Source organism: Thermobia domestica, chromosome 6 (genome assembly GCF_964235325.1).
Source record: "Thermobia domestica chromosome 6, izTheDome1.hap1.1, whole genome shotgun sequence".
Taxonomy (NCBI): Eukaryota; Metazoa; Arthropoda; class Insecta; order Zygentoma; family Lepismatidae; genus Thermobia; species Thermobia domestica.
Genome location: NC_137459.1, coordinates 196,078,480 through 196,103,338, shown reverse-complemented (window position 1 = coordinate 196,103,338; position 24,859 = coordinate 196,078,480). Strand labels below are relative to the sequence as shown.

Here is a 24,859-nt window from a genome sequence, read left to right as displayed (position 1 = left end):
TTTTGAGTTGGACCCCTCCTGGGACCCTGCACTAACCCTGAGGCAACACTTTTGCTTTGTTACGTTGTACGTTTAAAATGATAAAACACGTGTTTTCCTGTTTTGGCATCTGCCTCACCGTTTGCGCTTTCTAGGGGTGGCAACAGACTTTCTGGACACCTTATATATTCATATAACTCACACAGTATATGCATTCGGAAAAAAATTATAACAATTTCTTAATAGGTGTCCTTATGCTTTCGATTGGTGTATTAACCATCTTCAACTTCGATATATAATCTCCCTCTCTTCCCTTGTGAGTCAATCAATTTTCCATTTCTCTGCAGGTAGTTTTTTTTTTTTTAATCACATTCATTTCTACTGAAGTTGATGTGAATAACACTGTTAATAACAGAACTGTATCTAGTCATTTTTCCTAGAAGAACAAGTAGAATTACATCTAAAATCTATGATAAAACTTGAAGAAATAGTTGTTCTTCTTACAGAATCTGTTACAATTATTAAAGAAAAATTCTCTTGAGGAAATCCCTTCCTGGACAGAATTCCTCGTCTCGAAAGATTAGGCAGAACGGGAAGACACCATTAAAAACCTTACTATTGTGGTTCTTAAAAGATTTTGAATTCTAGTTTTTAAGTGCCATTATAATAAAACAACTTACTTTTGACAAGATAAATTTTCAAGCAAAGCACGCAACGCAAGGTTGAATGGAAATCAACCTTTACACGGCTGTGATCGCCACAACAACGTTTGATCAATCGATTGCCAACTATTTCATCTCGACTTCGGCGTGACAAACATCTTGGCCTTTGAAGACGGCGCTCCAAGTTCCCTTTAAATGCTGCTAGCAAATGAAAGGTCAGCGGTATTGCTACGTTTATTTTGCACACATCCACGTCTGTCACCTGATCGCGCTGTAGTTTGTCTGCTTACCCATAGCCACACCCCTTTACCACTTGGCAACGTCACGCCAGAGCTTGCGTTTTATTCGTTTAGCTGAAATGCCAAGATGTTTGTCACAGGCCTCTTGGCTGAGGAAGGAAATCCAATGTAATCGTTCGTAGCATCAACGAATTTTAGTTAAAAAAAACTAATAAAAAAGACGATAATAGTATACGACCTTAATTCAAGATTGCACCCCCACCCAGATTTTTTGAACACCCCCTAAGTTCAAAATTCTGCATAAATCACTGATTTCAAGTATCATGACAACCTAGGATTTGCATCCAATCTATTCTAGCTTCGATTACCAACTTTTTGAAGATCAGTACGGAACAATGGTGTGAATGGATCAGGTATCTGCACCTCCACTAACAGGAAAAGAAAGCCTGCTTACAACGCTGTCATATTTACTTGTAAAAACTAATTATTATAAACTATAAGACCTAGTTTAAAAATAAAAAAAGTGAACATATAGTATTGGGGTAGGTTAATATCTGGAGAAATTTTGAACTGCATAAGACAAATAGTTTTCATAATACTTTGGAAAGAAGTTCACCATGTTATTATTTAGGGATTGATGATCCCAGCTGAAAACGTTAGACACGGCCTTAAGTAATCCAAATCCTGTGTATGCCCGGAAAACATCAGACAGTACCTCACATGCAGAAGTCACATGTTATGAGGTCACGTGAAGGGTATCCAACTGTTCCTGTATATCTAATATAAATAAAATAAAGAGTTTGTTTGTCTGTGTGTCTGTCTGTCTGTCTTTTGCAGCCTGGGGACCAGACGAGTGGATCGAGAGTTACCAAATTTGAGTCACGGGTACCTTGGTCCAGGCCCCAGACCAAGACAAACCGTTTTTTTTTTATTTCGAACCAGGGGGTCTCGGGGGAGTCGTTTACCGGGACACGTAAATGTAGTAGGAAATGACCGATGTTAGTGTCGAATTCAAAGTTTTCGCGGTCACTGAGATCAATGGTAAAACTCCGATCGCATTAACTTCCAAATTTGGGCCGGGGATCACTGGGGGAGGACACCGAAACGTAAAAATAATCCAAAATGACCAATATTAGTGTCAAATTCCTAGTTTTCGCGGTCTCTGAGATCAATGGTATCACTTCCATTAGCGATGACTTTCAAATTCAGCTACCATTGTATGCGGGTCGGAGTTCACCTGCGGGGGAGAGTTACCGAGACATGTAAAAATATTCCAACATGACCGATATTAGTGTGAAATCCATAGTGTTCGCGGTCGCTGAGATAAATGGTGATACTCCCACAGATGTTGACTTCCAAATATACCCCCCATACGAAGAATGGGTATTTCAGCTAGTCTAGAATAAATCAAGCAATAGCGCCAGAATCTCCTATTGCATATTAAATTAAGAAATAATTTAACCGACACAGGTAACCGCCATACAAAGCGATACTGGATAGCTCAGAGTTGAATTTCATTGTTCAACGGCACACTAACAGAACTAATTGTGTGATGCAAGGAATAATTTCTAAACTTCTCTGGCAGTTATCGGAGTGACGATGACACGACCGGAACATTCTTTCTATCTAGATAATGCTTGGCTACATGCAAAGCGGACTATCGTCGTGCTTTCTTGGTCCACTCTAGTCATTAGAGTTATCGGCCTCTTGAATGGTAACTTGAATGTCAATTTCTGTTCTGTTCTATTCAAGCAACATTCCAATCTAACATTCTTCCAAAGTTAAGAATTAATATATCGATCAACGACATTTTTTCTCGGACACAATACATAGCAAGCCATGTCACTTGACAAAAATGCATTTGAAAGCAAATTGTGTATCAACTATGAAATTATTACAAGTTATATCATAAATATTTACAAACAATAAGTATAATGTACTGTTTGTGTCCGTCAGCTACTTCTGATTTAGTCAGTCAACTGAAAACTAAGGTGGCTTTTGTAGTGTAGTCACAATGTCACGTGCCTTCCCAATGAATATGAAGGAGAATAATAATAAAAAAAACAATTATGAAGGTTTATTCCTGTATAGTAATAAGGAACGATCGGACAAAATTTTATTATTTCAATTATGAAGCCTGCAATCCTGATTTATGCCCATAAGATATTTGGCAACATACCGTAAGTCATGATGCTTGATGTTACCCACAGTACATGTGTTTTGACTTGCCTATTTTTCGTGTTAGCTTACCTCACAGGCCAACCCTTTAAACACCTGCCTTACGTACACTCATGTCCAAAATTATTGTCGCATGTCTATAAATATGTTGGAGGAATATAATTTGATAACGAATTCGACCGATATTTCTTATAATGTTAGTATGTGTATAATGGGCAAAGACCTGTATGTGGCAAATTTCATGTCAAAAGATCAGTAAATAAGAACAATAAAACGAAACTAAACCTTTCTTGTCCATTTAGCAACACTTTGTTTTACTCATTCTAATTTTCGTATTTATATTTCTTTTTCTATAAAATTTGCCATAAATATACATTTCCTGATTATACACATAGTATCAGTATTAAAAGTACCCTGCAAAATCATTATCAAATTGTATTCTTACAAGAAGACAGTTATAGATATGCGACAATCATTTTGGACATGAGTGTACATTGTAATCACACTTTTAGCGTGAGTGAAAGGAACGTGTTTTCTACCTACTTTCTTGCTGCCAGCGCGATAGGAAGGGAGAAAATGTAGGTTGATAGTTGGAGTATTTCAGTCTGTTCTTGATTTGCGCGCTCCATACGATGATAGTAGAAAGCTGCCTGCCATAAGAAAAGACAGACACTCATATTTTTTTAAGAGCGAAATGACCCCCCAGGATATTTCTGATGCCTTGTTTGCAACGCTCATTAAAAATTATTATGAAGAAAAAATAAAATACTTTATTAATGGATTCTGCAATTTTGGAATTAGTAGTACCTGATGTATATTAACATTTTTTTTTTTAATTTTTGCAACAATTTAAGGAACGAATTAATATTGAACCACATTGTAAATTGATTTACCTATGAAATATTATTGTGAAAGAAAGCATCTGAAGCGACAGACAAATATGTAATTTGATACACTTACATGCAGTTCTAATACATAAAAGTACAAATAAATGGAGAGCAATCAATTGTGAAGCTATGTAGTCCGTCTCTTCAATAGCTTGAATTCTTTGTGCGAAGTAAAATACGTAAAATTAAATTAAATAGTTTCGTATGTGGTATATATACTGGATATATGATTATGTAATGTCAGATTTGTTATTTTCTGTAATATACCGCACATCCAATAGCATACGAAAAATTTCATCAAGGGGGTTCAAATACTTAATCCCATAGCTATTCAGGATATATACAGGGTGTTAATGAACTATACCGACAAACTGTAAGAAGTGATTCCTTACATCAAAATAAGAGAAAAAGTTTATATGGACCTGCGGGGGAAAGTGCATAGTTTCAGAGCTAGGGCTATCCAAAATCGCTAAAAAGCCAAATTTTAACAGGCCCTATTTCGAATTCCAGAAACGGTGGATAGTAGTCCTTAGCGTAAAGGAAGTCACGCATACGCAATCCCAAAAATGCATATTTCATTAATTTTCAGTGCGTGTACAGAGTATTCCATACAGGGTTAAATTCCCAGACATGCCATCAACCAAATTTTGAGATATGCTCTGACATTATGATTGGTCCAAAGTAGGCAAACGATAAGCCTTGATAGCAGTGAACATGGAGTCCTATGGCGCGATGTCGGAAATGTTAAGGATCAGCAGCAGCACGGTTTCTTGTACTCGGGAAAACGCATGCTGCAATGTTTTCTTTAAAGCTTGTAAGTGAAGAGAACGTGAAATATACCGCATCACACATTATTCTGAATTAAAAAAAAAAAAAAAAAACGGAGCTGCCGCGCTGCCGGTTTCTAACACTTCCGACTTCCCTCCGAAGCATTGGATATCCATTGTTGTCAAGGCATATCTCCTGACTACTTTGGACCCTCCTTGAATTCAGGGTATATCTGAGAACTCTATTGAAAGCATATCCGAGAAGTAAACCCTGTAGGGAATACCCTATATACCTATTGACAATTGACGAAATATGCACCTTTGGATTGTTTATGCTTGGCTTCTTTACGCTGATAAAGACCACCATCCACAGTTTCGGGAATTCGAGATGGGCCTGTTGAAATTTGGCTTTTTCGCGATTTTGGACAGTCCTAGCTCTGAAACTATGCACTTTTCGCCATACGTTCATATGAACTTTTTCTCTTACTGTGATATGAGGAATCACCTCTTACAGTTTGTCGGTATAGTTCAATAACACCCTATATATATAGGGTGTCAAAATAAGTGTTACAAGCCAATATCGCAAACTACACATCAAATAAGAAAAATGTTAAGAATCAATGCACGATAGAGAGATAAGTCAAACGCGAGGTTCCCCCTCCACATGTTGGGGGAGGGGGTGTACGTGAAATTTTCAAATGGAAACATAGGTCGAGTAATACCTCGTTCGAAAGAGCGTAGAAAATTGAACAATTTTTGTGGGAAACAATTTTTGATATGGGGCATCGTTTTCAAGATGGCCCGCCAAAAATGGTCCTGTATCAGATAAAATTTCCAGTACTTATAAATCAGAAACGGCTGAGTAGAAAAAGATGAAACAAAATATGAAAAGAAAACGCCATAGGTAACGTGGAATGTTGTTGTCGCGGTGTTCCCAGGGCCCCGGGACCAACTTGAAAATTTCAAATGCAAATAAAGGTCGAGTGATACCTTGTTTGATAGATCGTAGAAAACCAAACAGCTTAGTACAAAATTTGTTTTGATTTCGGGCAAGGTTGTTTCAAAATGGCCACTGAAAATGGTTCCACATTCAGATACAAAGCGTAGTGTTCAAACTGAGTGTTACAAGTTAATATCCAGCGAACTATGTATCAAATAAGAAATATGTTAAGAGTCAATGTACAATACAGACAGGCCTAAAAAAACGCGAGGTCCTAGTTTTGTACTAAGCTGTTGGTATTTCACGATCTATCAAAGAAGGTATCACTCGCCCTATGTTGCCATTTGAAAATTCCACGTACACCCGTTTCTCCAAAATGGGGGGCGGGGGAAGCTCGTGTTTAACCCATATTTTAGGCGTCTGTATTGTACATTGACTCTTAACACTTTTCTTATTTGATGCATAGTTCGCTGCATATTGGGGTGTAACACTCAATTTGAACCCTGCGCTTTGTATCTGAATGTGGAACCATTATCGGCAGCCATTTTGAAACAGGCTTGCCCGAAATCAAAACAAATTTTGTACTAAACTGTTTGGTATTTCACGATCTATCGAACAAGGTATCACTCGACCTTTATTCCTATTTGAAATTTTCAAGTTGGTCCCGGGGCCTCATGATGGGGGCCCTGGTGCCACCGTGACAATACCATTCCACGTTACCTATGGCGTTTTCCTTTTTCATTTTTTTTGTTTCACCATTTTCTACTCAGTCGTTTCTGATTTATAAGTACTGGAAATTTTATCTGATACAGGACAATTTTTGGGGGCCATCTTGAAAACGATGCCCCATATCTAAAATTGTTTCCTACAAAAATTGTTCTATTTTCCAAGCTCTTTCGAACGAGGTATCACTCGACCAATGTTCCCATTTGAAAATTTCACGTACATCCCCTCCCCCAACATAGGGGCTAGGGGAAACCTCGTGTTTGACTCTTTTTTAAGCCCTCTGTATTGTACATTGACCCTTAATATTTTTCTTATTTGATGTACAGTTTGCGAGATATTGGCATGTAACACTTATTTTCACCCACCCTGTATATATTTACTTCACATATATACCGATTAAATAAATATTGTTTTTCCATAATATCTTCCTCAAAGACTTTTAAACTACCAACCTATCTTGCGTAACCCACTGCTCATATCATAATTTAAAGAATGTCTTTAAAGTGAAGTCATTGGAGGCCCAAAGCCGAGAATTAATTTTGCGGAAGGAGAGTTGCAAAGCCCGTTTCACCCTCATTGCCTATATGACTTCCTCTGGTAGAATTTTGGAGCCGCCAGTGGTTGAAAAACTTGTCAGGCGACTTATATTGTAGCAGATCAATAATGTATAATAATACAGGTTAGCACAAAACAATTGTACTGTGTTTAAAAGTAATTTTCTTTGCAATTAAATTGTAAAATTCTACGAAACTTATGTGACACGTAATGTGCACCTGGTGATTTATAAATCGCGTTTTCTTTTCAACTTTCAAATATTTGAAATAGTCACTACACAAATAGGAAATATGCCATTTGAACAGATATTTGTTACAAAGTCATGCCAAATTTTGAGATTGCATAAGATTGTTCGAAATTAAGGAATGACATTGAACATCTTGTAATATAAATGGCAGGATGTGTAGTCGTAAATGAAACTTAAATGAAAGCTCCATGTCTTTTTTTCAATAGTTATTCACAATTAAAGTTGGTAGATAGTTCTTGCACCCCCTTGCAGTTTACAAGGAAGATTGGCATAAAGTTGAAATTAGAGTATTATTCTGTACTAGCAGCGTTCACCCCGCTTCGCTGCGGTCACCCCGGAACGCAATAAACTTTGTTACTTAGATAATTTTTACTTTTTCGCTTTCAAGTGATATGATAAAAACCATAGAAGATTACAGTAAATGTTAACATTATATCGCCTGTCATTTATGTTAACCCGCCCCGCTTCGCTGCGGTCACCCCGGAACGCAATAAACTTTGTTACTTAGATAATTTTTACTTTTTCGCTTTCAAGTGATATGATAAAAACCATAGTAGATTGCAGTAAATGTTAACATTATATCGCCTGTCATTTATGTTAACCCGCCGAGTGACACGGTCATGCGGGTTGCATATAAATACGTTTATTTTTACCTATGATGAACTAACAAAGGATTTGTACGTTATGGACACTTGAATGGTCAATTATCTCAAGACACTGGTAATTAAAAATTAAAGTGATATGATAAAAACCATCTAGGGTCCAAATCCTAATAACCCCCCAAAAATGAAAGAAATTGGTTCAGCCGTATTAGCGTGATGAGGGAACAAAGGATTTGTGCGTTCTCTTTTATATATAAGATTGTGCATTTCTGCCTTTGTTGTAATATCTCAAAATGTTCATAGTTCCGTGCAGTATTAATTAGGTTTGTTAATAATATTTATTTTCATTACTTAGGATGGGGTTGGAATTCAGGTCAGAATAGCCCAAAAGACTTCAAGAAGTTTGTAGTTATACGTGTAGCTGGAGAAGAAGACAAACATGTGGAGAAATCAGAAGTAGCTTCTGGTAAGTTTTGTATTAGTCAAGAGCTTCCGTTTATAACTTTTTTTTTTCTTTTTGTATCTCTTGATTTTCTATTTCTTAAATGTTCAATCTAAGTGTATTTCAGTTATACTCATACAACAAAGTAGTTAAGCTAGTGAGTATAGTTTGTATTATTATGGTGCGATGAATCGTAGTGAAATTGGTAAAAGCTACTACTTTATGTACGCAGCTTGTAGCCAGGATTTTGTTATGCATGGAAGCAAATATTATTCTCTCTCTGTCTCAAATACATATGATCCTTCTTAATCAAGTTGTTAACACGCTTTACGCACTTGGTACTCATGGTTCCGGTGTGATTCTGGTTGACAAATCAAGATTTTCGGTCCTAAGGCAAGTTAAGAGCTATTCACAAAAGGAATTAACGTGTTCCAGTCCAGAATGCTAGAGAATAACTGCTTAGTAACTACAGTTATTTTAATAATAATCTATATTTGATTTTACGTTCAGTAAGGACTTGTTTTTATTCATAGAAGAAATATTCTCCAAAGGAACTGTTCTTACAGAATCATCTGAATAGATAGCCTGGTGCATGGTTCTTCGTATCTTAAAACTTGGTGTGATGATGAACTAATATATATATATATATATATATATATATATATATATATATATATATATAAACATTTGTACATACCTGACCAATATTTTTGCATTAGAAATTCATGTTTCCATTTTTGATCAGCGAAAGCTGATTTCTGATTATTTACTTGGCAAACGAATGGAAAGATCAGGAAAGATCACAGATATTCGCAAGGTGATTAAAACTTTATCTTTGAAGCCGAAGAGAGTAAGTGAATGCTTGTTCTATACACCAGGGGTCCTCAAGCCCCCGAACTAGAAAGCTAGTCGACAAATATGAAATATACCCTGAGATATCAAACTAAAATGAAAGTTCTCTGATAAAATTTCATGGTCAAAGAGTAAAACTTACTTAAATTTACGTAATTAATATGAGAGACTCATCTTTCTCTGTTTTCCTTAATTTCCTGTTGTTGAGCTGTTTCTGGTAATGTAACAAGGTCCATGACCTATTCTGAGGACACTTTTGTGAAGTTTTCTGTATCTGCCTTCGGTTTCAGGTGAAATTTCGCTTGCATGTGATTGTGAAATACTTCTGTTCTATGTTAGTACTTATCGAAGGTAGTGAGAACTAGCGAACCAAGTTACTGATCCCCTCTTCCATCTTCTGGCTTCGCAAACAGAACACGGTACTTGCAGAATCCACCTCGTTTCACATTGTTATAAGCAAGCTAGCATTGATAGTCTCCATTTCTTAACCAATTCATATTGAACGTACTTTTTTTCCACTTACAGTCTGCTCGGAAAACTCAAACTTGTCATCTGGTTTCCGACAATTAGTTGATAAATCGAACCTCAACTTGTCATAAATTGTATTTTGTGAATTAATGTACAGTCCAATGTCCAAGTTGGATGAACAGCTATCCGGCGGTACATCATTATTTACCTTCGAAGAGCGGATAGTACTAGGCACCCACAAAGTAGTTGTTCTATAACGGGTGGTGTGATTTGTCTTTACATTAGTGTTTGTTTTATTAGCTGTCGTATTATCTGCGGATTTACGTGATGTTTTCTTTACGAAGATCTAAAGTCCAAACGTGCACCTGATCGCATAATAACCAAATGGAAATTAAAAAAAAAAAAAAAAAAAAAAAAACTGTAGCAATGGCAATACACAGTTCTTCTGGTCACATTTTGCAAGTCCCAGTAATGATCATTGATGTAGAGCTATTTTTTATTCACAGATACACTAACATACATACAAAACACGACACCAGAGCTAATGCGAACTGACACTTGTGTTTGTGAAGAGCAAGTAAAAATTTACTTTAGTCTTCCAAATTTTTAGTTTCTCATTGTCCCTAAGATTTAGAGAAACAAAAACGATCACCGCTTCACCAAACTTCTAGAGCTGTTTTCTGTTTAAAAAATTGCAGGAGAAATTTTATGTAGTAAATGTCATATTTTTCGTCTGCCCTTATTGGCAACTTGTCTTGAAATTAGAACAAAGGTGCCTCTGTAGATTGTCGGATGAACTCAGCTGATGAATAGCTACGGTGCCGCGGTTTGTTTTCTCCTCATGTCTCTTGCATTCTTGCACTAACGCGTTTGCATTTTACCGAATACATGTTTAGAGATTGACAAGGTGGTGGAGAGACTTTGGTGCTAAAAGCGTTGTAGAGTGGGCTGTAATATTTGCTCCCTCCCTGGTCTAGTGCACAAACTTCGATACAGTTTGTTTATTGTGCCGTCATACCACCAGTCATTCCGAGAACATGCGTCATAGAAAAAAATCAAAGCTGAAGGTAATGCAGTACAGGAATTAAAATATGGATTATAAGATGGCGGCTTCACAAGTTTAGGCCTAAAGTATTCAATTTGAGTGCCCGGTAAACTCTTCCTGTAATAATTTAATTTCTGTTATTTTTCTTCTTTTGACAAGTATGGAACCTAGCAATAGCTTCGGACACTGCAATTATAGGACAAGTTCGCACTGCCTACAGCTCGCTCTAAAGTAAAGATTTAACTACGCATTTCTAAGTTAAGAAAGGTAGTGTAGAGAGTACTTCATTAACAATTAACAGAAATAGGTAAAAATTCTGGACATGATAATGTATGATTGTTTCGAAAAACTAATAAATCCCTCGAAAAGATGCTGTGTGTCCGGCAAATACAAAAATAGCCCGAGTCGTAAGGGAATCACGTGGCCCGGTGCCCTCCTTGGCTACGGCACTGAAATATGCTATATTTAGGACATCTCATGTCCAATCATTCGCAGTGTAGCTTTATGAGATACGTTGAAACTTACTATCTCTTTCCAGCATTGATGCTAAATGTAACATAAATTGTATATAATCCGTAACAATATTTCATAAACAAGATATGTTTATGATATGGATGTCATGCCAAAAGGTTATGACATGGATGTTTCCAGAGCGTAACAGTTCGTAGAATAAACAGATGTTAACCAAATTGTTACATCTTTGAGACTATTTATTGCTTATTCAGCGTTATTTTACTTACATCATACATTCGATTGTACGCACGAAGAAAATTTTCTAAAAATCAAACAACCTGTGGAAATAAACTTCGAAGTTTACAGAAAAGGTGTAAAATTTGACAAAAATGGAAATGTCAATGATACATAAAATACACCATTCTTAATTCGTAACAAATACCTTTGTTTTGATCACCGCTCCACACCTGGCGGGCATTGATGCAACTAGAGAATATTATTCCACTCTTCCTGAAGCTGCATTTTCAGCAATATTTTAGTTTTTTCTCCTGCGCGTGTCTAGAGCTCGTTCCACAAGTGTTCTATAATTTCCAGGTCAGGGCTTTGGTTGGGACAGTGGATACCTATACGTATACATCAGCTCCCTTATGCTTCGACCGTTACCCTGCTGAAGTAAGTGAGTTTCGTTGCATAGTGTGAAACTATGGTACATTTTCAAACTATAGGAATTCAATACTCGAACTTGAAATAGCACATTGCTTATAATAGATTAATAAGATCAAATATCTGTTCCTCAGACGCTTAATCTATATTAAAAACCTATTACTACCTATCCCTTACTGTTTTTGTTCCATATCGATAGAGGTTGAAACCCAAAATTACTACTTTGAACCATTTCCGGATTGACTAGATGGTTAAGGGAGGAGAGAAAACCTACTCTTGGGAAACTAAGTCGATTGCAAAAAACTGCATCTCGATACCTCTTACTGTTTTTGCTTCACGTAAATCAGTATTGAAACCAGAAATAATAGTAAATTTCAACCACTTCCGGTTTTGGTAGTGTGTTGTGGATTGTGATGGTATGTATTCTTAAGACCCTGGATAGATCGCAGGAAACCGCTTGTCTCTCTGTTACAACTTTTCTTCTATGGCAATAAAAGTTGAAACCGCAAAATGGTTAATTTGAACCACTTCTGGTCTGAATAATGGCTAAGTGGAGAAGGACCCATTCTTAGGACGCTGAATCAATTGCAAAATACCGCATCTCGATATCTCACCGTTTTCGGTCTTTTAAAATCATTATTGAAACCGGAAGTAATATTAAATTTGAACCACTTCCAGTTTTGGTAGCATGTTCAAAATTGATGTGGTACATTGTCTTGAAACGGTAAATCGTCTGCAAAAAACCGCTTCTCACTATCTGTTACTATTTTTGTTCTATGGCGATAAACATTGAAACTGGAAATGACTAATTTGAACCAATGTAGCAAAATACACAGTTAAATAGTAAATTTTTATTTGTATTTTCCTAACAGTGACACACAAAGCCTTTACTTATATACAAGTACTACCTACAAATGCACGTGATCAATGACGGAGTATCGATGAAATGAAAAGATTGGTAAAAAGCGCAAAAACGCAAGAAATTCACTAATAAGCATAGAGCACTCGTGGAATTCCCCCCCCCCCCTTCCCTAACCTTTCGTACTGTTCAATGCCTGAAGTTGACGATGAGTGAGATTAAGGAGCGGTGAGAAGTCTTGAGATTGAAGGCTAGTAAGGATTGTGCAGTTGAGGAGCAAGTGTTTCCTCTCTTTCTTCAAAAATGCTGACTTTGCCTTTGGCTGTCTGCATATACTGTAGGTTACCTCTATTTCTGTAACTTGGTGACAACGCTAGTGGCAGAACGCCTCTTATTAAACATGTGCCAGATTCATCCCAAAACGCCCAGTGTAAAATAAAATATGTTACTGGTTGAAGAAAAAATCACTTGAATTTCTGAAATGTCCATTATCACAAGACTAGCAGCGTTCACCCCGCTTCGCTGCGGTCACCCCGGAACGCAATAAACTTTGTTACTTAGATAATTTTTACTTTTTCGCTTTCAAGTGATATGATAAAAACCATAGAAGATTGCAGTAAATGTTAACATTATATCGCCTGTCATTTATGTTAACCCGCCCCGCTTCGCTGCGGTCACCCCCGAACGCAATAAACTTTGTTACTTAGATAATTTTTACTTTTTCGCTTTCAAGTGATATGATAAAAACCATTATAACGCCTGTCATTTATGTTAACCCGCCGAGTGACACGGTCATGCGGGTTGCATATAAATACGTTTATTTTTATACCTATGATGAACTAACAAAGGATTTGTACGTAATGGACACCTGAATGGTCAATTATCTCAAGACACTGGTAATTGAAAATTAAAGTGATATGATAAAAACCATCTAGGGTCCAAATCCTAATAACCCCCCAAAAATAAAAGAAATTGGTTCAGCCGTATTAGCGTGATGAGCGGACAAAGGATTTGTACGTTCTCTTTTATATATATAGACTAGCAGCGTTCACCCCGCTTCGCTGCGGTCACCCCGGAACGCAATAAACTTTGTTACTTAGATAATTTTTACTTTTTCGCTTTCAAGTGATATGATAAAAACCATAGAAGATTGCAGTAAATGTTAACATTATAGCGCCTGTCATTTATGTTAACCCGCCCCGCTTCGCTGCGGTCACCCCAACCCGCCCCGCTTCGCTGCGGTCATCCCGGAACGCAATAAACTTTGTTACTTAGATAATTTTTACTTTTTCGCTTTCAAGTGATTTATAGCGCCTGTCAGTTATGTTAACCCGCCGAGTCACAGGGTCATGCGGGTTGCATATAAATACGTTTATTTTTATACCTATGATGAACTAACAAAGGATTTGTACGTAATGGACACCTGAATGGTCAATTATCTCAAGACACTGGTAATTGAAAATTAAAGTGATATGATAAAAACCATCTAGGGTCCAAATCCTAATAACCCCCCAAAAATAAAAGAAATTGGTTCAGCCGTATTAGCGTGATGAGCGGACAAAGGATTTGTACGTTCTCTTTTATATATATAGACTAGCAGCGTTCACCCCGCTTCGCTGCGGTCACCCCGGAACGCAATAAACTTTGTTACTTAGATAATTTTTACTTTTTCGCTTTCAAGTGATATGATAAAAACCATAGAAGATTGCAGTAAATGTTAACATTATAGCGCCTGTCATTTATGTTAACCCGCCCCGCTTCGCTGCGGTCACCCCAACCCGCCCCGCTTCGGTCATCCCGGAACGCAATAAACTTTGTTACTTAGATAATTTTTACTTTTTCGCTTTCAAGTGATTTATAGCGCCTGTCAGTTATGTTAACCCGCCGAGTCACAGGGTCATGCGGGTTGCATATAAATACGTTTATTTTTATACCTATGATGAACTAATAACAAAGGATTTGTACGTATGGACACCTGAATGGTCAATTATCTCAAGACACTGGTAATTGAAAATTAAAGTGATATGATAAAAACCATCTAGGGTCCACATCCTAACAACCCCCCAAAAATGAAAGAAATCGGTTCAGCCGTATTAGCGTGATGAGCGGACAAAGGATTTTTTTTACGTATTGACACCTGATTGGTCAATTATCTCAAGACACTGGTAATTGAAAATTAAAGTGATATGATAAAAACCATCTAGGGTCCAAATCCTAACAACCCCCCAAAAATGAAAGAAATCGGTTCAGCCGTATTAGCGTGATGAGCGGACAAAGGATTTTGTGCGTTCTCTTTTATATATATAGATAGATGAGGAATGAATATGCACACTTAAGTAAAAATCTACTTGTTTGTATCACCCTTTAAACATTAGGATCCGTATTACAGAACTCAGGAGATGACAAGGGACATCAACATAAAATTAGCACTCAGTTAATCAAGGAGTGGAAAGTATTATTCTAAACACAAAAGAAAACATTTTTCAAATTAAGTTATTCTATCAACTTTCTCTGTAACGTAATAGCGATTTGTAATTAATCATTCTTACACTTAGCCAACACAAACAGAATTACACATGAGGATCACTGATACCTCGAGTTATTTTCCAATTTGGTATCAGTGATCCCCGTTCATAATCGAAAACGATTCCATAAGACTGAACTACAATACCGGTATCAAGTATTATCTACAGAGAAATGTACATGCTTCGAAGACTTTATCTTGTTAACTATAAATACATATGATCCCATATTAAGAGAGTTGCCACGTCGATAGGGCAATGATCCCATGTATTTTGCAAGGCTTCTGTGAAATAGAAGACAATATTAAAATTTGGGAAATAGATCTGTCTAGAACATAGAATGTATTACAAAATAAAGAAGAAACAAATTTCCACGCGCTACTTTCAGCGTAGAAATATGTTAGCAGATGAGAAGGATGAGATATGAGACATCAGGAAACGTATAAGATACATTTTAATCATGTAATGAATTAATAAATTAAACACATATTTTCGCAACAAAGAAAATTGATAAAAGCTGCATTGAAATGAAAATGTATTATTGGTTTCAGTGTTACGTATTATCTGAGGTTGGAAAAGAATTGTACACATTTAAAAAAAGAAATAATTTCAAAATATATGTTTGCATTTGGTACGAAAGTGCATAATCGCACTTAAAATTCGTTGTTTGTTCAATTCGAAATGAAAGGCACGAAAGATGTTTATAATGTGTGTGTGTTTTTATTTTATTTTATATTTTATTTTAACAATCATTGAGTCCGTAATAGTAAGGCTTATATATATATGTCGGGTGTTAATGAACTATGCCTACGAACTGTAAGAGGTGATTCCTCACACCAAACTATGAAAGAAAGTTCATATGGACCTATGAGTGCATAGTTCCAGAGCTAGGACTGTCCAAAATCATCGAAAAGCTAAATTTCAACACGTGCCATTTCGAATTCGAAAAACCTTGGAAGGGCGGTCTTATGTAGAGAACACGCAATCCAAAAATGTATATTTCATCAATGTGCAGCGGGTGTGCAAAAGGGTTCTCTACAATGTATAATTTCCAGACAGGCTTTCAACAGAATTCTCAGATATGCTCAGATTTCAAGATGGATGAAAAGTAGGCAAAGGGAAAGTCTTGACAAAAGTGGATACGAAATACTTTGGCGGGATGTTGGAAGTGTTAGTGACCATCAGTTCCACGGTTTCTTTTGATCGGAATAGCGCGTGCTGTAATGCATGTTGTCAAAGTGTATTTCACTTTTTTTTCTTCTTTTTTATGTATCAGCGTAAGATTAAACGCCACAGCACGCGTTATTCCGAGCACGAGGGACTGTAGTGCTGGCATTCACAAACACTTCCGAATTTCTGACTAAGCATTCTGTGTCCACTGTTGTCAACTCTTACCTTTTGCTGCTTTAGACCCACCTTGAAATAAGACCATATGTGAGAACTCTGTTGAGAGCATGGCTAGGAATTATATCCTGTAGGGAATACCCTGTATACACATTGGACATTGATGAAATATATATTTCTGAATTGCGTATATATGACTTCCTTTACACTGATATGGACCGTCAGTCCAAGGTTTCGCGGATTCGAAATAGCGCGTGTTGAAATTTAGAAACTTTCGAAGATTTTGGATAGGTCTAATTCTGAAACTATGCACTTTTCCTGACATGTCTATACGATTTTTTTTTTTTTTTTTTTTTAATTTTAATATGAGAAATCACTTCTTACAGTTTGTCGCCATAGTTTATTAACAAGCCCCCCTTCTCTCTCTCTCTCTCTCGATATATATATATATCTATATATAATATGCGACTATGCGTAGGCTAGTGTGAGAGGAATGGGCGTTTTAGCACTGGGCGTTATGATATTTCACAATTATTTTAAGATATTCCCAATCTTACTATTATATTACGTTTTTGTTTCGTTCCAGCTGTGCCAACGGAAAATGGAACTGGAGAGTCTCCTGCGAAAAGGACCTTGGATTCAGGTGAAAGTGATAGCACTGTACCAAAGAAATTGTGTGTGGAGGGAAGCACCTCAAAATGTGATAACGAAGTGGAGAAAGATACAAAATCTATTACCAATTCAACGGAAGAAGAGAAAGGAAAGAACAGTTCCGAAGAAACGAAAGATGGTTGCCCAGTGAACGATGAGAAGAAAGTAGACTCCAAACTCTGTTCCAAATACCCGGAACTCTTTGAGCCCCACACATTTGCTCCCAAGGATTTACTCGCATTACTTAAGAATCTGGAAAATGAAATTAGTATCTGCGAAGCAAATCTGAGGGATGAAAACGAGAAACGGAAAAAATATAAAGTAAGAATTTTAGCAAACTGTTATCCATATTTTTCCTCAGAATTGAATCTTTACAATAGAAGGAACTTCGGGTCATGCATTTTATTTGTTAAAAAAGCGAACAGAAAATAATTCCTATGTGGCTCTTTCAGATTTTGTATGCGAAATCAGTGCATGATTTTGAACTCATCCTACGACAATTTTACACACAAACAGTAAAAGGAATTAAATAATAATATGGCAGTAATAACAAATATTTTGATTTTCTGAAAGGAGATACACATTTACGGGTTCCAACATGCCAACAATTTCTAAAAATAAAATTTTGGAAGTTGATGATTTGTTCCACAAAATCTATATTTGACACTTTAAGTGCTAAAATTATTTTCCATATCTGTTTCTCCTTCAAACTAATATGTTCTGATGAATAGTATGTTTGAAATCCACTGTTTAGAGTGAAAAAATACCTGAAAACGAACAGCGTAGTTACACTGTGTGTCAAAGTGGAAATAATAACTCATATAATAGTGAAGGAAAAAATAATGAAGTATGTAAAGTTCCAATCAAAATTATTTCTCCTTTTGTTTAAAGAATAAAATATAAATGTGGGGTCTTTAATGGGACCCATCCCCGCTTTCCTCTTACATCTGCCTTTGTTGTTGATAAGATTACAAAACAAAATTTAATTATTTTATTTATTACATTATTAAACAAGATACAGAAACGAAAATTGTTGGCTTGGTAAAAGAAATATTAGACCCATTGTTCCTGATGAGCCAGAACATGTGTTGCTAACTGAACATAATGAACTTTTGAAATAAAGTTCCTTATTTTACTTTGTATGGATTCACAAAGCTACTGAAACAAATTGCTTGAATTAATTTGGAGTTCTTGAAATAAATGTATTTGTTGTATGACAAAGCGGAGAAATTTGTGTATATATTTTACTTCAGTTCTTCTTCTTCAGTGAATTTTGGTGTAATTTCCAGTCAAACGTTCTTGACAAGAAAGGCTACTACCTTCTTCGTACCTGAATGTATGCAAGTGGACTTCTTTTCCATTGACTTACGTATTTTATAAAGTACTGTTTGTATTCACCGAGTGAATTAATAGTTACTTGTATCGATGTCGAATTTGCTTTTAGTCTCATTATCCTAAGTATTATGTTATTATTCGCAAAATCAGTTGTTCCACACTAAGAAACCTTCATGCACTATGGATCTTCGCTATCTTAATATGGTTGTAAGAATTATCGTCTTTACTATCTCTCTTAGTCATCTCTTCCGGCTTTCTCCACACACTCTGTTATATCCCTAAGAATGAAATTTCTTCTCAAAGAGTATCGTAACCAGTTTACGTTTCTCTTTTAAATTAATGGTACAGCGTCTAAAGATTGCTTTTCTACGTTGCATCTAACTAATTTCATCTCTTCTTCGTATCCACATTTATAAGCTTTTAGTTATTTTTGGATCAAAAGATCCAATATATTTCAGGCAAAAATTTTCTTGTAGGCCTTATATATCGAGAACTACATATAGTGTAGCCAAACCAAAACTGCCAGTTTACTCAGTATGATGTGCTTATTCCGTAAAAAATACGAAAACTCGATTTAAGGACCGCTCAAAAATTTTGTGGCCCCCTGATCCAAAAAGATCTATATATTTCATACAATGAAACATTTTCTTGTACGCCCCATATTTTGAGTACTACATGTAGCGTAGCCAAAACAAAACTAACAATTTATCCGGCGCCTCCTCCGTGCTAAAACCTAAAATAGGTTCGCAATCTACCTTCAACGTGACCGGTTTTGTGACGTAAAAGGCAGTTAAAAACTTCCGGAGGCATGTTGAACGGAGACCTTTTGTCTGGGTTGCGAACTTCAGACCATTCTCATACATGAAATTACTGAATGGCCTTGACATCCACCCAGTTCCTCCAACAAGCAATTTAAATTAACGCAAGTCTTGGGGGCGTAAAAAACGTAGCTCAGAATTGATTAGAAACATGGGAATAGACATTCAATGATAAAGTTCGATAATACAGAAATAATTTAGAATAAGAATTTAATGATCTGATGTTAAATAATTGAATAATCACAGAGCATGCTATGGATTGGTATGACTTAAAGACTAATCACTTACTTTTGGTAACGATGATAAGCAGAACCTCTGATGGACAGAATGACGGAGTAGAAAAACTAATGCTGAATAATCTGACTCGCAGAGTTTCGACGTCAAAATAGAACTTCCAATATCCGGAAGAGAATCCGGTAGTATTTATATGATTTTTCCGTCATGTCAACATTCTTACACATTCTTTCTGCGTCTTCCTAGTTCTAGAAGTCATAACCGGTCATTTGCATTGTAGAAGTCAAGGCACTCTAAATTTTCCATTGGATTATGAATCCTAAAGAATATTCAAACTGCCTCCACTTCATACATTGCCTATTTTGTACACATTTAAAAATTCAATTAAATACTTTGTTTGATTACACATTGTGGTACACAGTAATATAGTGTAGCCAAACTCAAACTATCACTTAACTCACTACGATGTGCCTATTCCGTAAAAAATACGAAAACTTGATTTAGGGATCGTTCAAAAATTTTGTGGCCCCTGATCCAGAAAATTCAACATATTTCATTCAATCAAACATTTTCTTGTACGCCCCATATTTTGAGAACTACATATGGTGTAGCCAAAACAAAACTAACAATTTACTCAGTATGATGTGATTCCGTAAAAAATATGAAAATTCGATTTAGGAACCTTTCAGAAATTTTGTGGCCCTTGATCCAAAATATTCAATATATTTCATTTAATCAAACATTTTCTCGTACGCCTTATATCTGAAGAACTACATATAGTGTAGCCAAACCCAAACTATCACTTAACTCACTTCCCTAATGATGTGCTTATTCCCTAAAAAAATACGAAAACCCGATTTAGGAGACGTTCCAAACTTTTGTGGTCCCTGATCCAAAAACTAATTCTTGGCCAAGATTGCAATCTTTTGATCCATTTTTTGGATTATTCCTAAAATTCTTGTTCCTAGTATCTGTATTTCTGTTCCGCATAGTGCACTGCTCTCCGAATTTCTAATAGATGTTTTCTTAGTTCAAGGTCTCACAAAATAATTTTGTTTTTCATAAAACCTCTTTCCCTTTTCTCTAATTGGTTTTATTTGTAGTTCATCTTCACGTCTTGGTTAACAAAACGAACTGGATATAAAAAACTATCCATCTACTTTTCACTTTGCTACCACTGTAATTGACGAAGTACACACATTTACGGATATTTTTGTATTCATAACACTTAGTTTCAATATTTACAGCTTTTCTTTGTATTTTGTCTGTGATAATTTGCTTTTGCAAGAGCTGTATCATCTGTAACTCGAATATTGTTCTACCTCTTACTGTAACATCGTGCTTTTTCTGTAGGTTTTCTCTTTAAAAAAGAAGTTATAAAAGGCAACACTAGTCAGATTACACTTTCTATATCGTGTCCTATCCTTGTTTGTCTTTTCACTATATCTCGTGCAAAATCATTCATGGTAGCGTTCCATCCCACCTTATGTACACAGTGTCTCTTGTCAAAGTGTCCCAAATAACATAGTCAAAATTTTTCAAAGTCTACAAGGTAACCAAAAATGTTCTTGTCGTTTCTGACGTCTCATTAATCGTGCGCTCACAGGGAGGAAACGAAATGACAGTGCCTACCAAGCGATGGGAGTTAGTCTGATCATCGACCTTCAGTAATACTGGCATGTTGCGCACTCAGCAATCATAGCTCGTCCAATGTCCTACAGAGACGGAATTTCCGAAGTAGCTTGTTCGCGTGTGTTTGTTGTATGACTTTAAAGTGGGCCAGTTAGCTGCCGCCTCAAGTCACCGCATATCCCAGGCATTTGGGAAGAATCCCGTGAACGAACCCATCGCCAGTTATTGGTTCCAGAAATTCCATTCTGCAGATGTGGGACTTTCTAATGAACCTGTCAAGGTACGGTCACCTGGGTTGGATGACGTGACCCTGAAAGCAGCCTTGAGGAGGACAGTAGTATGACGTGTGATGAACTTGTAGAAAGGTTCCAGGTTTCCGCTGAAACAGTCAGATTGCACTTGCATGGGATAGAGATGTCATACAAGTTAAGCAAATCGGTACCCCACTCATTGTCGGGAGCCAACAAGGAACGAGTGACAGCCTGTTTTTCTTTGCTCACTCGGCACTTGAATACACCCATCTTCAATCGCTTGCTCACTGGTGATTAAAAGTAAGTCCTCTGTGACACTCGCAGTCGTACCAGACTGGTTGTCGTCACGTGACCCTGTTCCTCACACCCAAGATCACCTCTGCACCAATGAAAGGTGATGCGTTCTGTATAGTGGAATTGTCGGCAAATGATGCATTACGAGCTCCTACCGCTTGGTCAGACTATCACTGCTGACTTAGTTCTACACTCAGCAGTTACAAAGGGTAAACTGTACATTGCAGCAGAAGTAGCCGGCATTGGTGAATCGCAAAGGTGTGCTGTTCCTGCACGACAATGCCAAGCCACATGTGGTAAAGAGGACTCGGGAGACCTTGCAGTTAATTGGCTGGGATTCACTGTGCCATCCATCGGTGCATATTCACCGAAGCTTGCGTCAACAGATTATCACCTGTTTCATTCCTTCGACAACCACATCCGTGGGAGATCCTTCGCAAATGTGGGAGACCTGCGGAACGCGCTCACGGACTTCTTTGCATCGACGACCGCCAAGTTTTATCACACGGTATTGTGTATCTGCAGGGACGTTGGCAAAAGGTGTTGCATATTGATGGAGATTGCTTCAAAACCTAAAGGTACTTACCGTCCACTGTATTGCTATGTGTTAATCACTGCTCTAGAACGGCCAAAACTCTTTTGGTTACCATGTAAAATAGTATGTAAATTTTGAAGAATTTCTCCTTGATGTTCTTTGTGAATCATTAGCGTTTCGTGTGCTTTTCTGTAATTGTCTGAGAGATTTTTCTTCTTTCCGCTACATTCTTGATGAACTCACTAGCTATATTCTAATTTGCCTTTCAAATTTTCCACCACTAAGAGCATTCTGAAATTAATTTCTCAATATTAAAAATTCATTGTCATCTGTGCTTATATGTTGTTAATTTTTTAGAACATGTTATTTAGGCATCCAGTTAGAGAATGTTATTTTTTTTGTGGTAATAGCTTGATAAATGAATGCGTGTTTTAGTCCTTCGTTCTCTTCCGTTTACTGAAGGTAATGGGAAACACAAATAATGGAAGGAAACTGAGTGCAAAAAGTCATTAGTAACAATCCACGGTGTATGTTATCATTTTCTCGACTCACGGCTCTAAATCTCTATTATTCTATAACACAGATTAGCCAGGAAAACACATACATGGTATAAAACTCGTCAAGGGGAGCGTTTCACAATTTACTTACTTTAGCGCCTCGAGTTAAAGTTGACATTGCTAATGAACGATGCAATTCTACACACACACACACACACACACGCGCGCACTATATATGTATATTCGAATATCAAATATAATGCCATCTTTCACATAAACACCGCAGCTTCATGGTTTTAAAAAAAAAAAAAACACTTGTTTGCATTTAAAATCTTAAGGAAATAGTAGAGTGTCATATGAATTGTGGTAAGCACAATTTACTTACTACTACGTACTAGGTAGAAATTAACTGTTAGTCTATGTGTAGTGTGCGTTGGTTATCCCATTATTATGTTATGTCACTAAAACATTGAAATTTAATAAGTTGTGTTTCACTAGAAACTAATTTAATGTAAAATCATTCATCTATAACGAAAATTTTGTTACGTAAAGGTACGGTATTTCCATCACGTACCACAATCCATATGCCATTACTTCCAAGTTGGCAATAGTGTACTTGCTTTTAATACTATAATTACAGGTTCGATTTCTGGTGGCAAGTTGGTTCCAATAGCCTACATCACTTGCTTTTCAGAGGTAAAATAAAAATAAGATATACCTGAAATACTTTTACCAATTATGTCACGTCTTTATTTTCCTTTTGTTTATAGTAGTGCAATTTCTTTCCACAGATCGATGATTGTCGGCGGACACACAATTACGATGAATTCATCTGTACGTTCTTGTCAATGTTGGCTCAGCAAGGGAAATTAGCAGATCTAGTCCAGCAACATCTTTTAATGCATAAAATACAAGGTGTTCAAATAGGAAGACTTCATAGGTATGACCACCTTACGTTTTCAGTATTTAATTTGATAGGCATGTTATTTTCTTATTTTGTCTGTAAATAGTTTAATAGTCTGTAAATAGAGACAATATTTTTAATGTCATTAGAAATATTGGTTGTGTTTTGTATTATTTAAATAAAACGAGAGGTAGAGTAGTTATTTGTCTCGGGATAGTAGCGGATAACTAGTCTTATAACTATTCTATTAGGCCTTGTTTCCATATTGTCAACAACACACTGAGCAAGGTTATGTGATAATATATATAAAACAGAATCACGTAACAGTTTCCATACAATAACTGTCTTCATCAGACTTCCACTCCTTCTGGGTACTTGGAAGTTGGTCACCTCTTATATACTTCGCGAAAATCAACTTTTAACGTATGACAATTCCAGACGCCATAATGATGTCTTCCATAATTCTCCGTTTAAATTAATGAAGAGGCGAAGCCTAATTAAAAGTTTTTTTACGGGAAGTATATAAGAGGTGACCAACTTCCAAGTAGCCAGAAGGAGTGGAAGTCTGATGAAGACAAAGTTATTGTGTTGAAACTGTTACGTGATTGTGTATTTTATATAGTGTGTTGTGATTAGTTTGACAATATAACTTGTCTTATAAAATTTTAAGCCGCTGAGTTGATGTCCTGTGCCTTGTAGCATGAACAACCTCCAGATTAGGCTGACTGATGCCACGTTTCCACAGAAACATTCATCTACTAATGTGTTATGTCTCTCAGTAGAAAGGTAAAAGTACAAATGAGGAACTCTTAATCGAGACTATTCTTGTATAAATTTAACAGGAAATATTATGGAAGACATCAGTATGGCGTTTGGAATTGTCACGCATTAACAAACACACCATACGTCATTGGTATGTGAAATTTCAGACCGGAAATACGATTTAAAAATGAGCTATGTACATCGAGGACAGCCCTCCCGGGCATATGCCTAGAAGAAACTATGGATACGTAGCATATACACTTGTCGAACGATATCTACATGTAGTCTAAGATGACTTCAGACTGTCACAACCTTTTGTTCTATGTTAACTCAATTTACCTAGCTCATTTCTCTTACTCGAATTGCATTAACTATAACAAGATAAACACAATCTAATATTTATTATTAAGAAAAGATAACTACAAATGCTAGCAAAACAATTATGTCGTTAGTGTGTATTAAAAGGAAAAACAAGTTTAGTCGGGAAATTCGATCTCAGGTCCTTCAAGTTTAAGA

The 24,859-nt window shown here is 36.5% G+C and overlaps 1 protein-coding gene across 1 annotated transcript in view; it reads left to right on the top strand.

The window, feature by feature from the left end:
• The window catches only part of caly (ubiquitin carboxyl-terminal hydrolase calypso), a 218,206-nt gene that overhangs the window by 176,865 nt on the left and 16,482 nt on the right, over positions 1 to 24,859 (top strand). Inside the window, exons 8-10 of the mRNA XM_081762552.1 lie at positions 8,138 to 8,248; positions 17,017 to 17,402; positions 23,469 to 23,617. Of these exons, the coding sequence (XP_081618678.1) occupies positions 8,138 to 8,248; positions 17,017 to 17,402; positions 23,469 to 23,617 (646 nt within the window). The remainder of the gene's footprint in view (positions 1 to 8,137; positions 8,249 to 17,016; positions 17,403 to 23,468; positions 23,618 to 24,859) is intronic.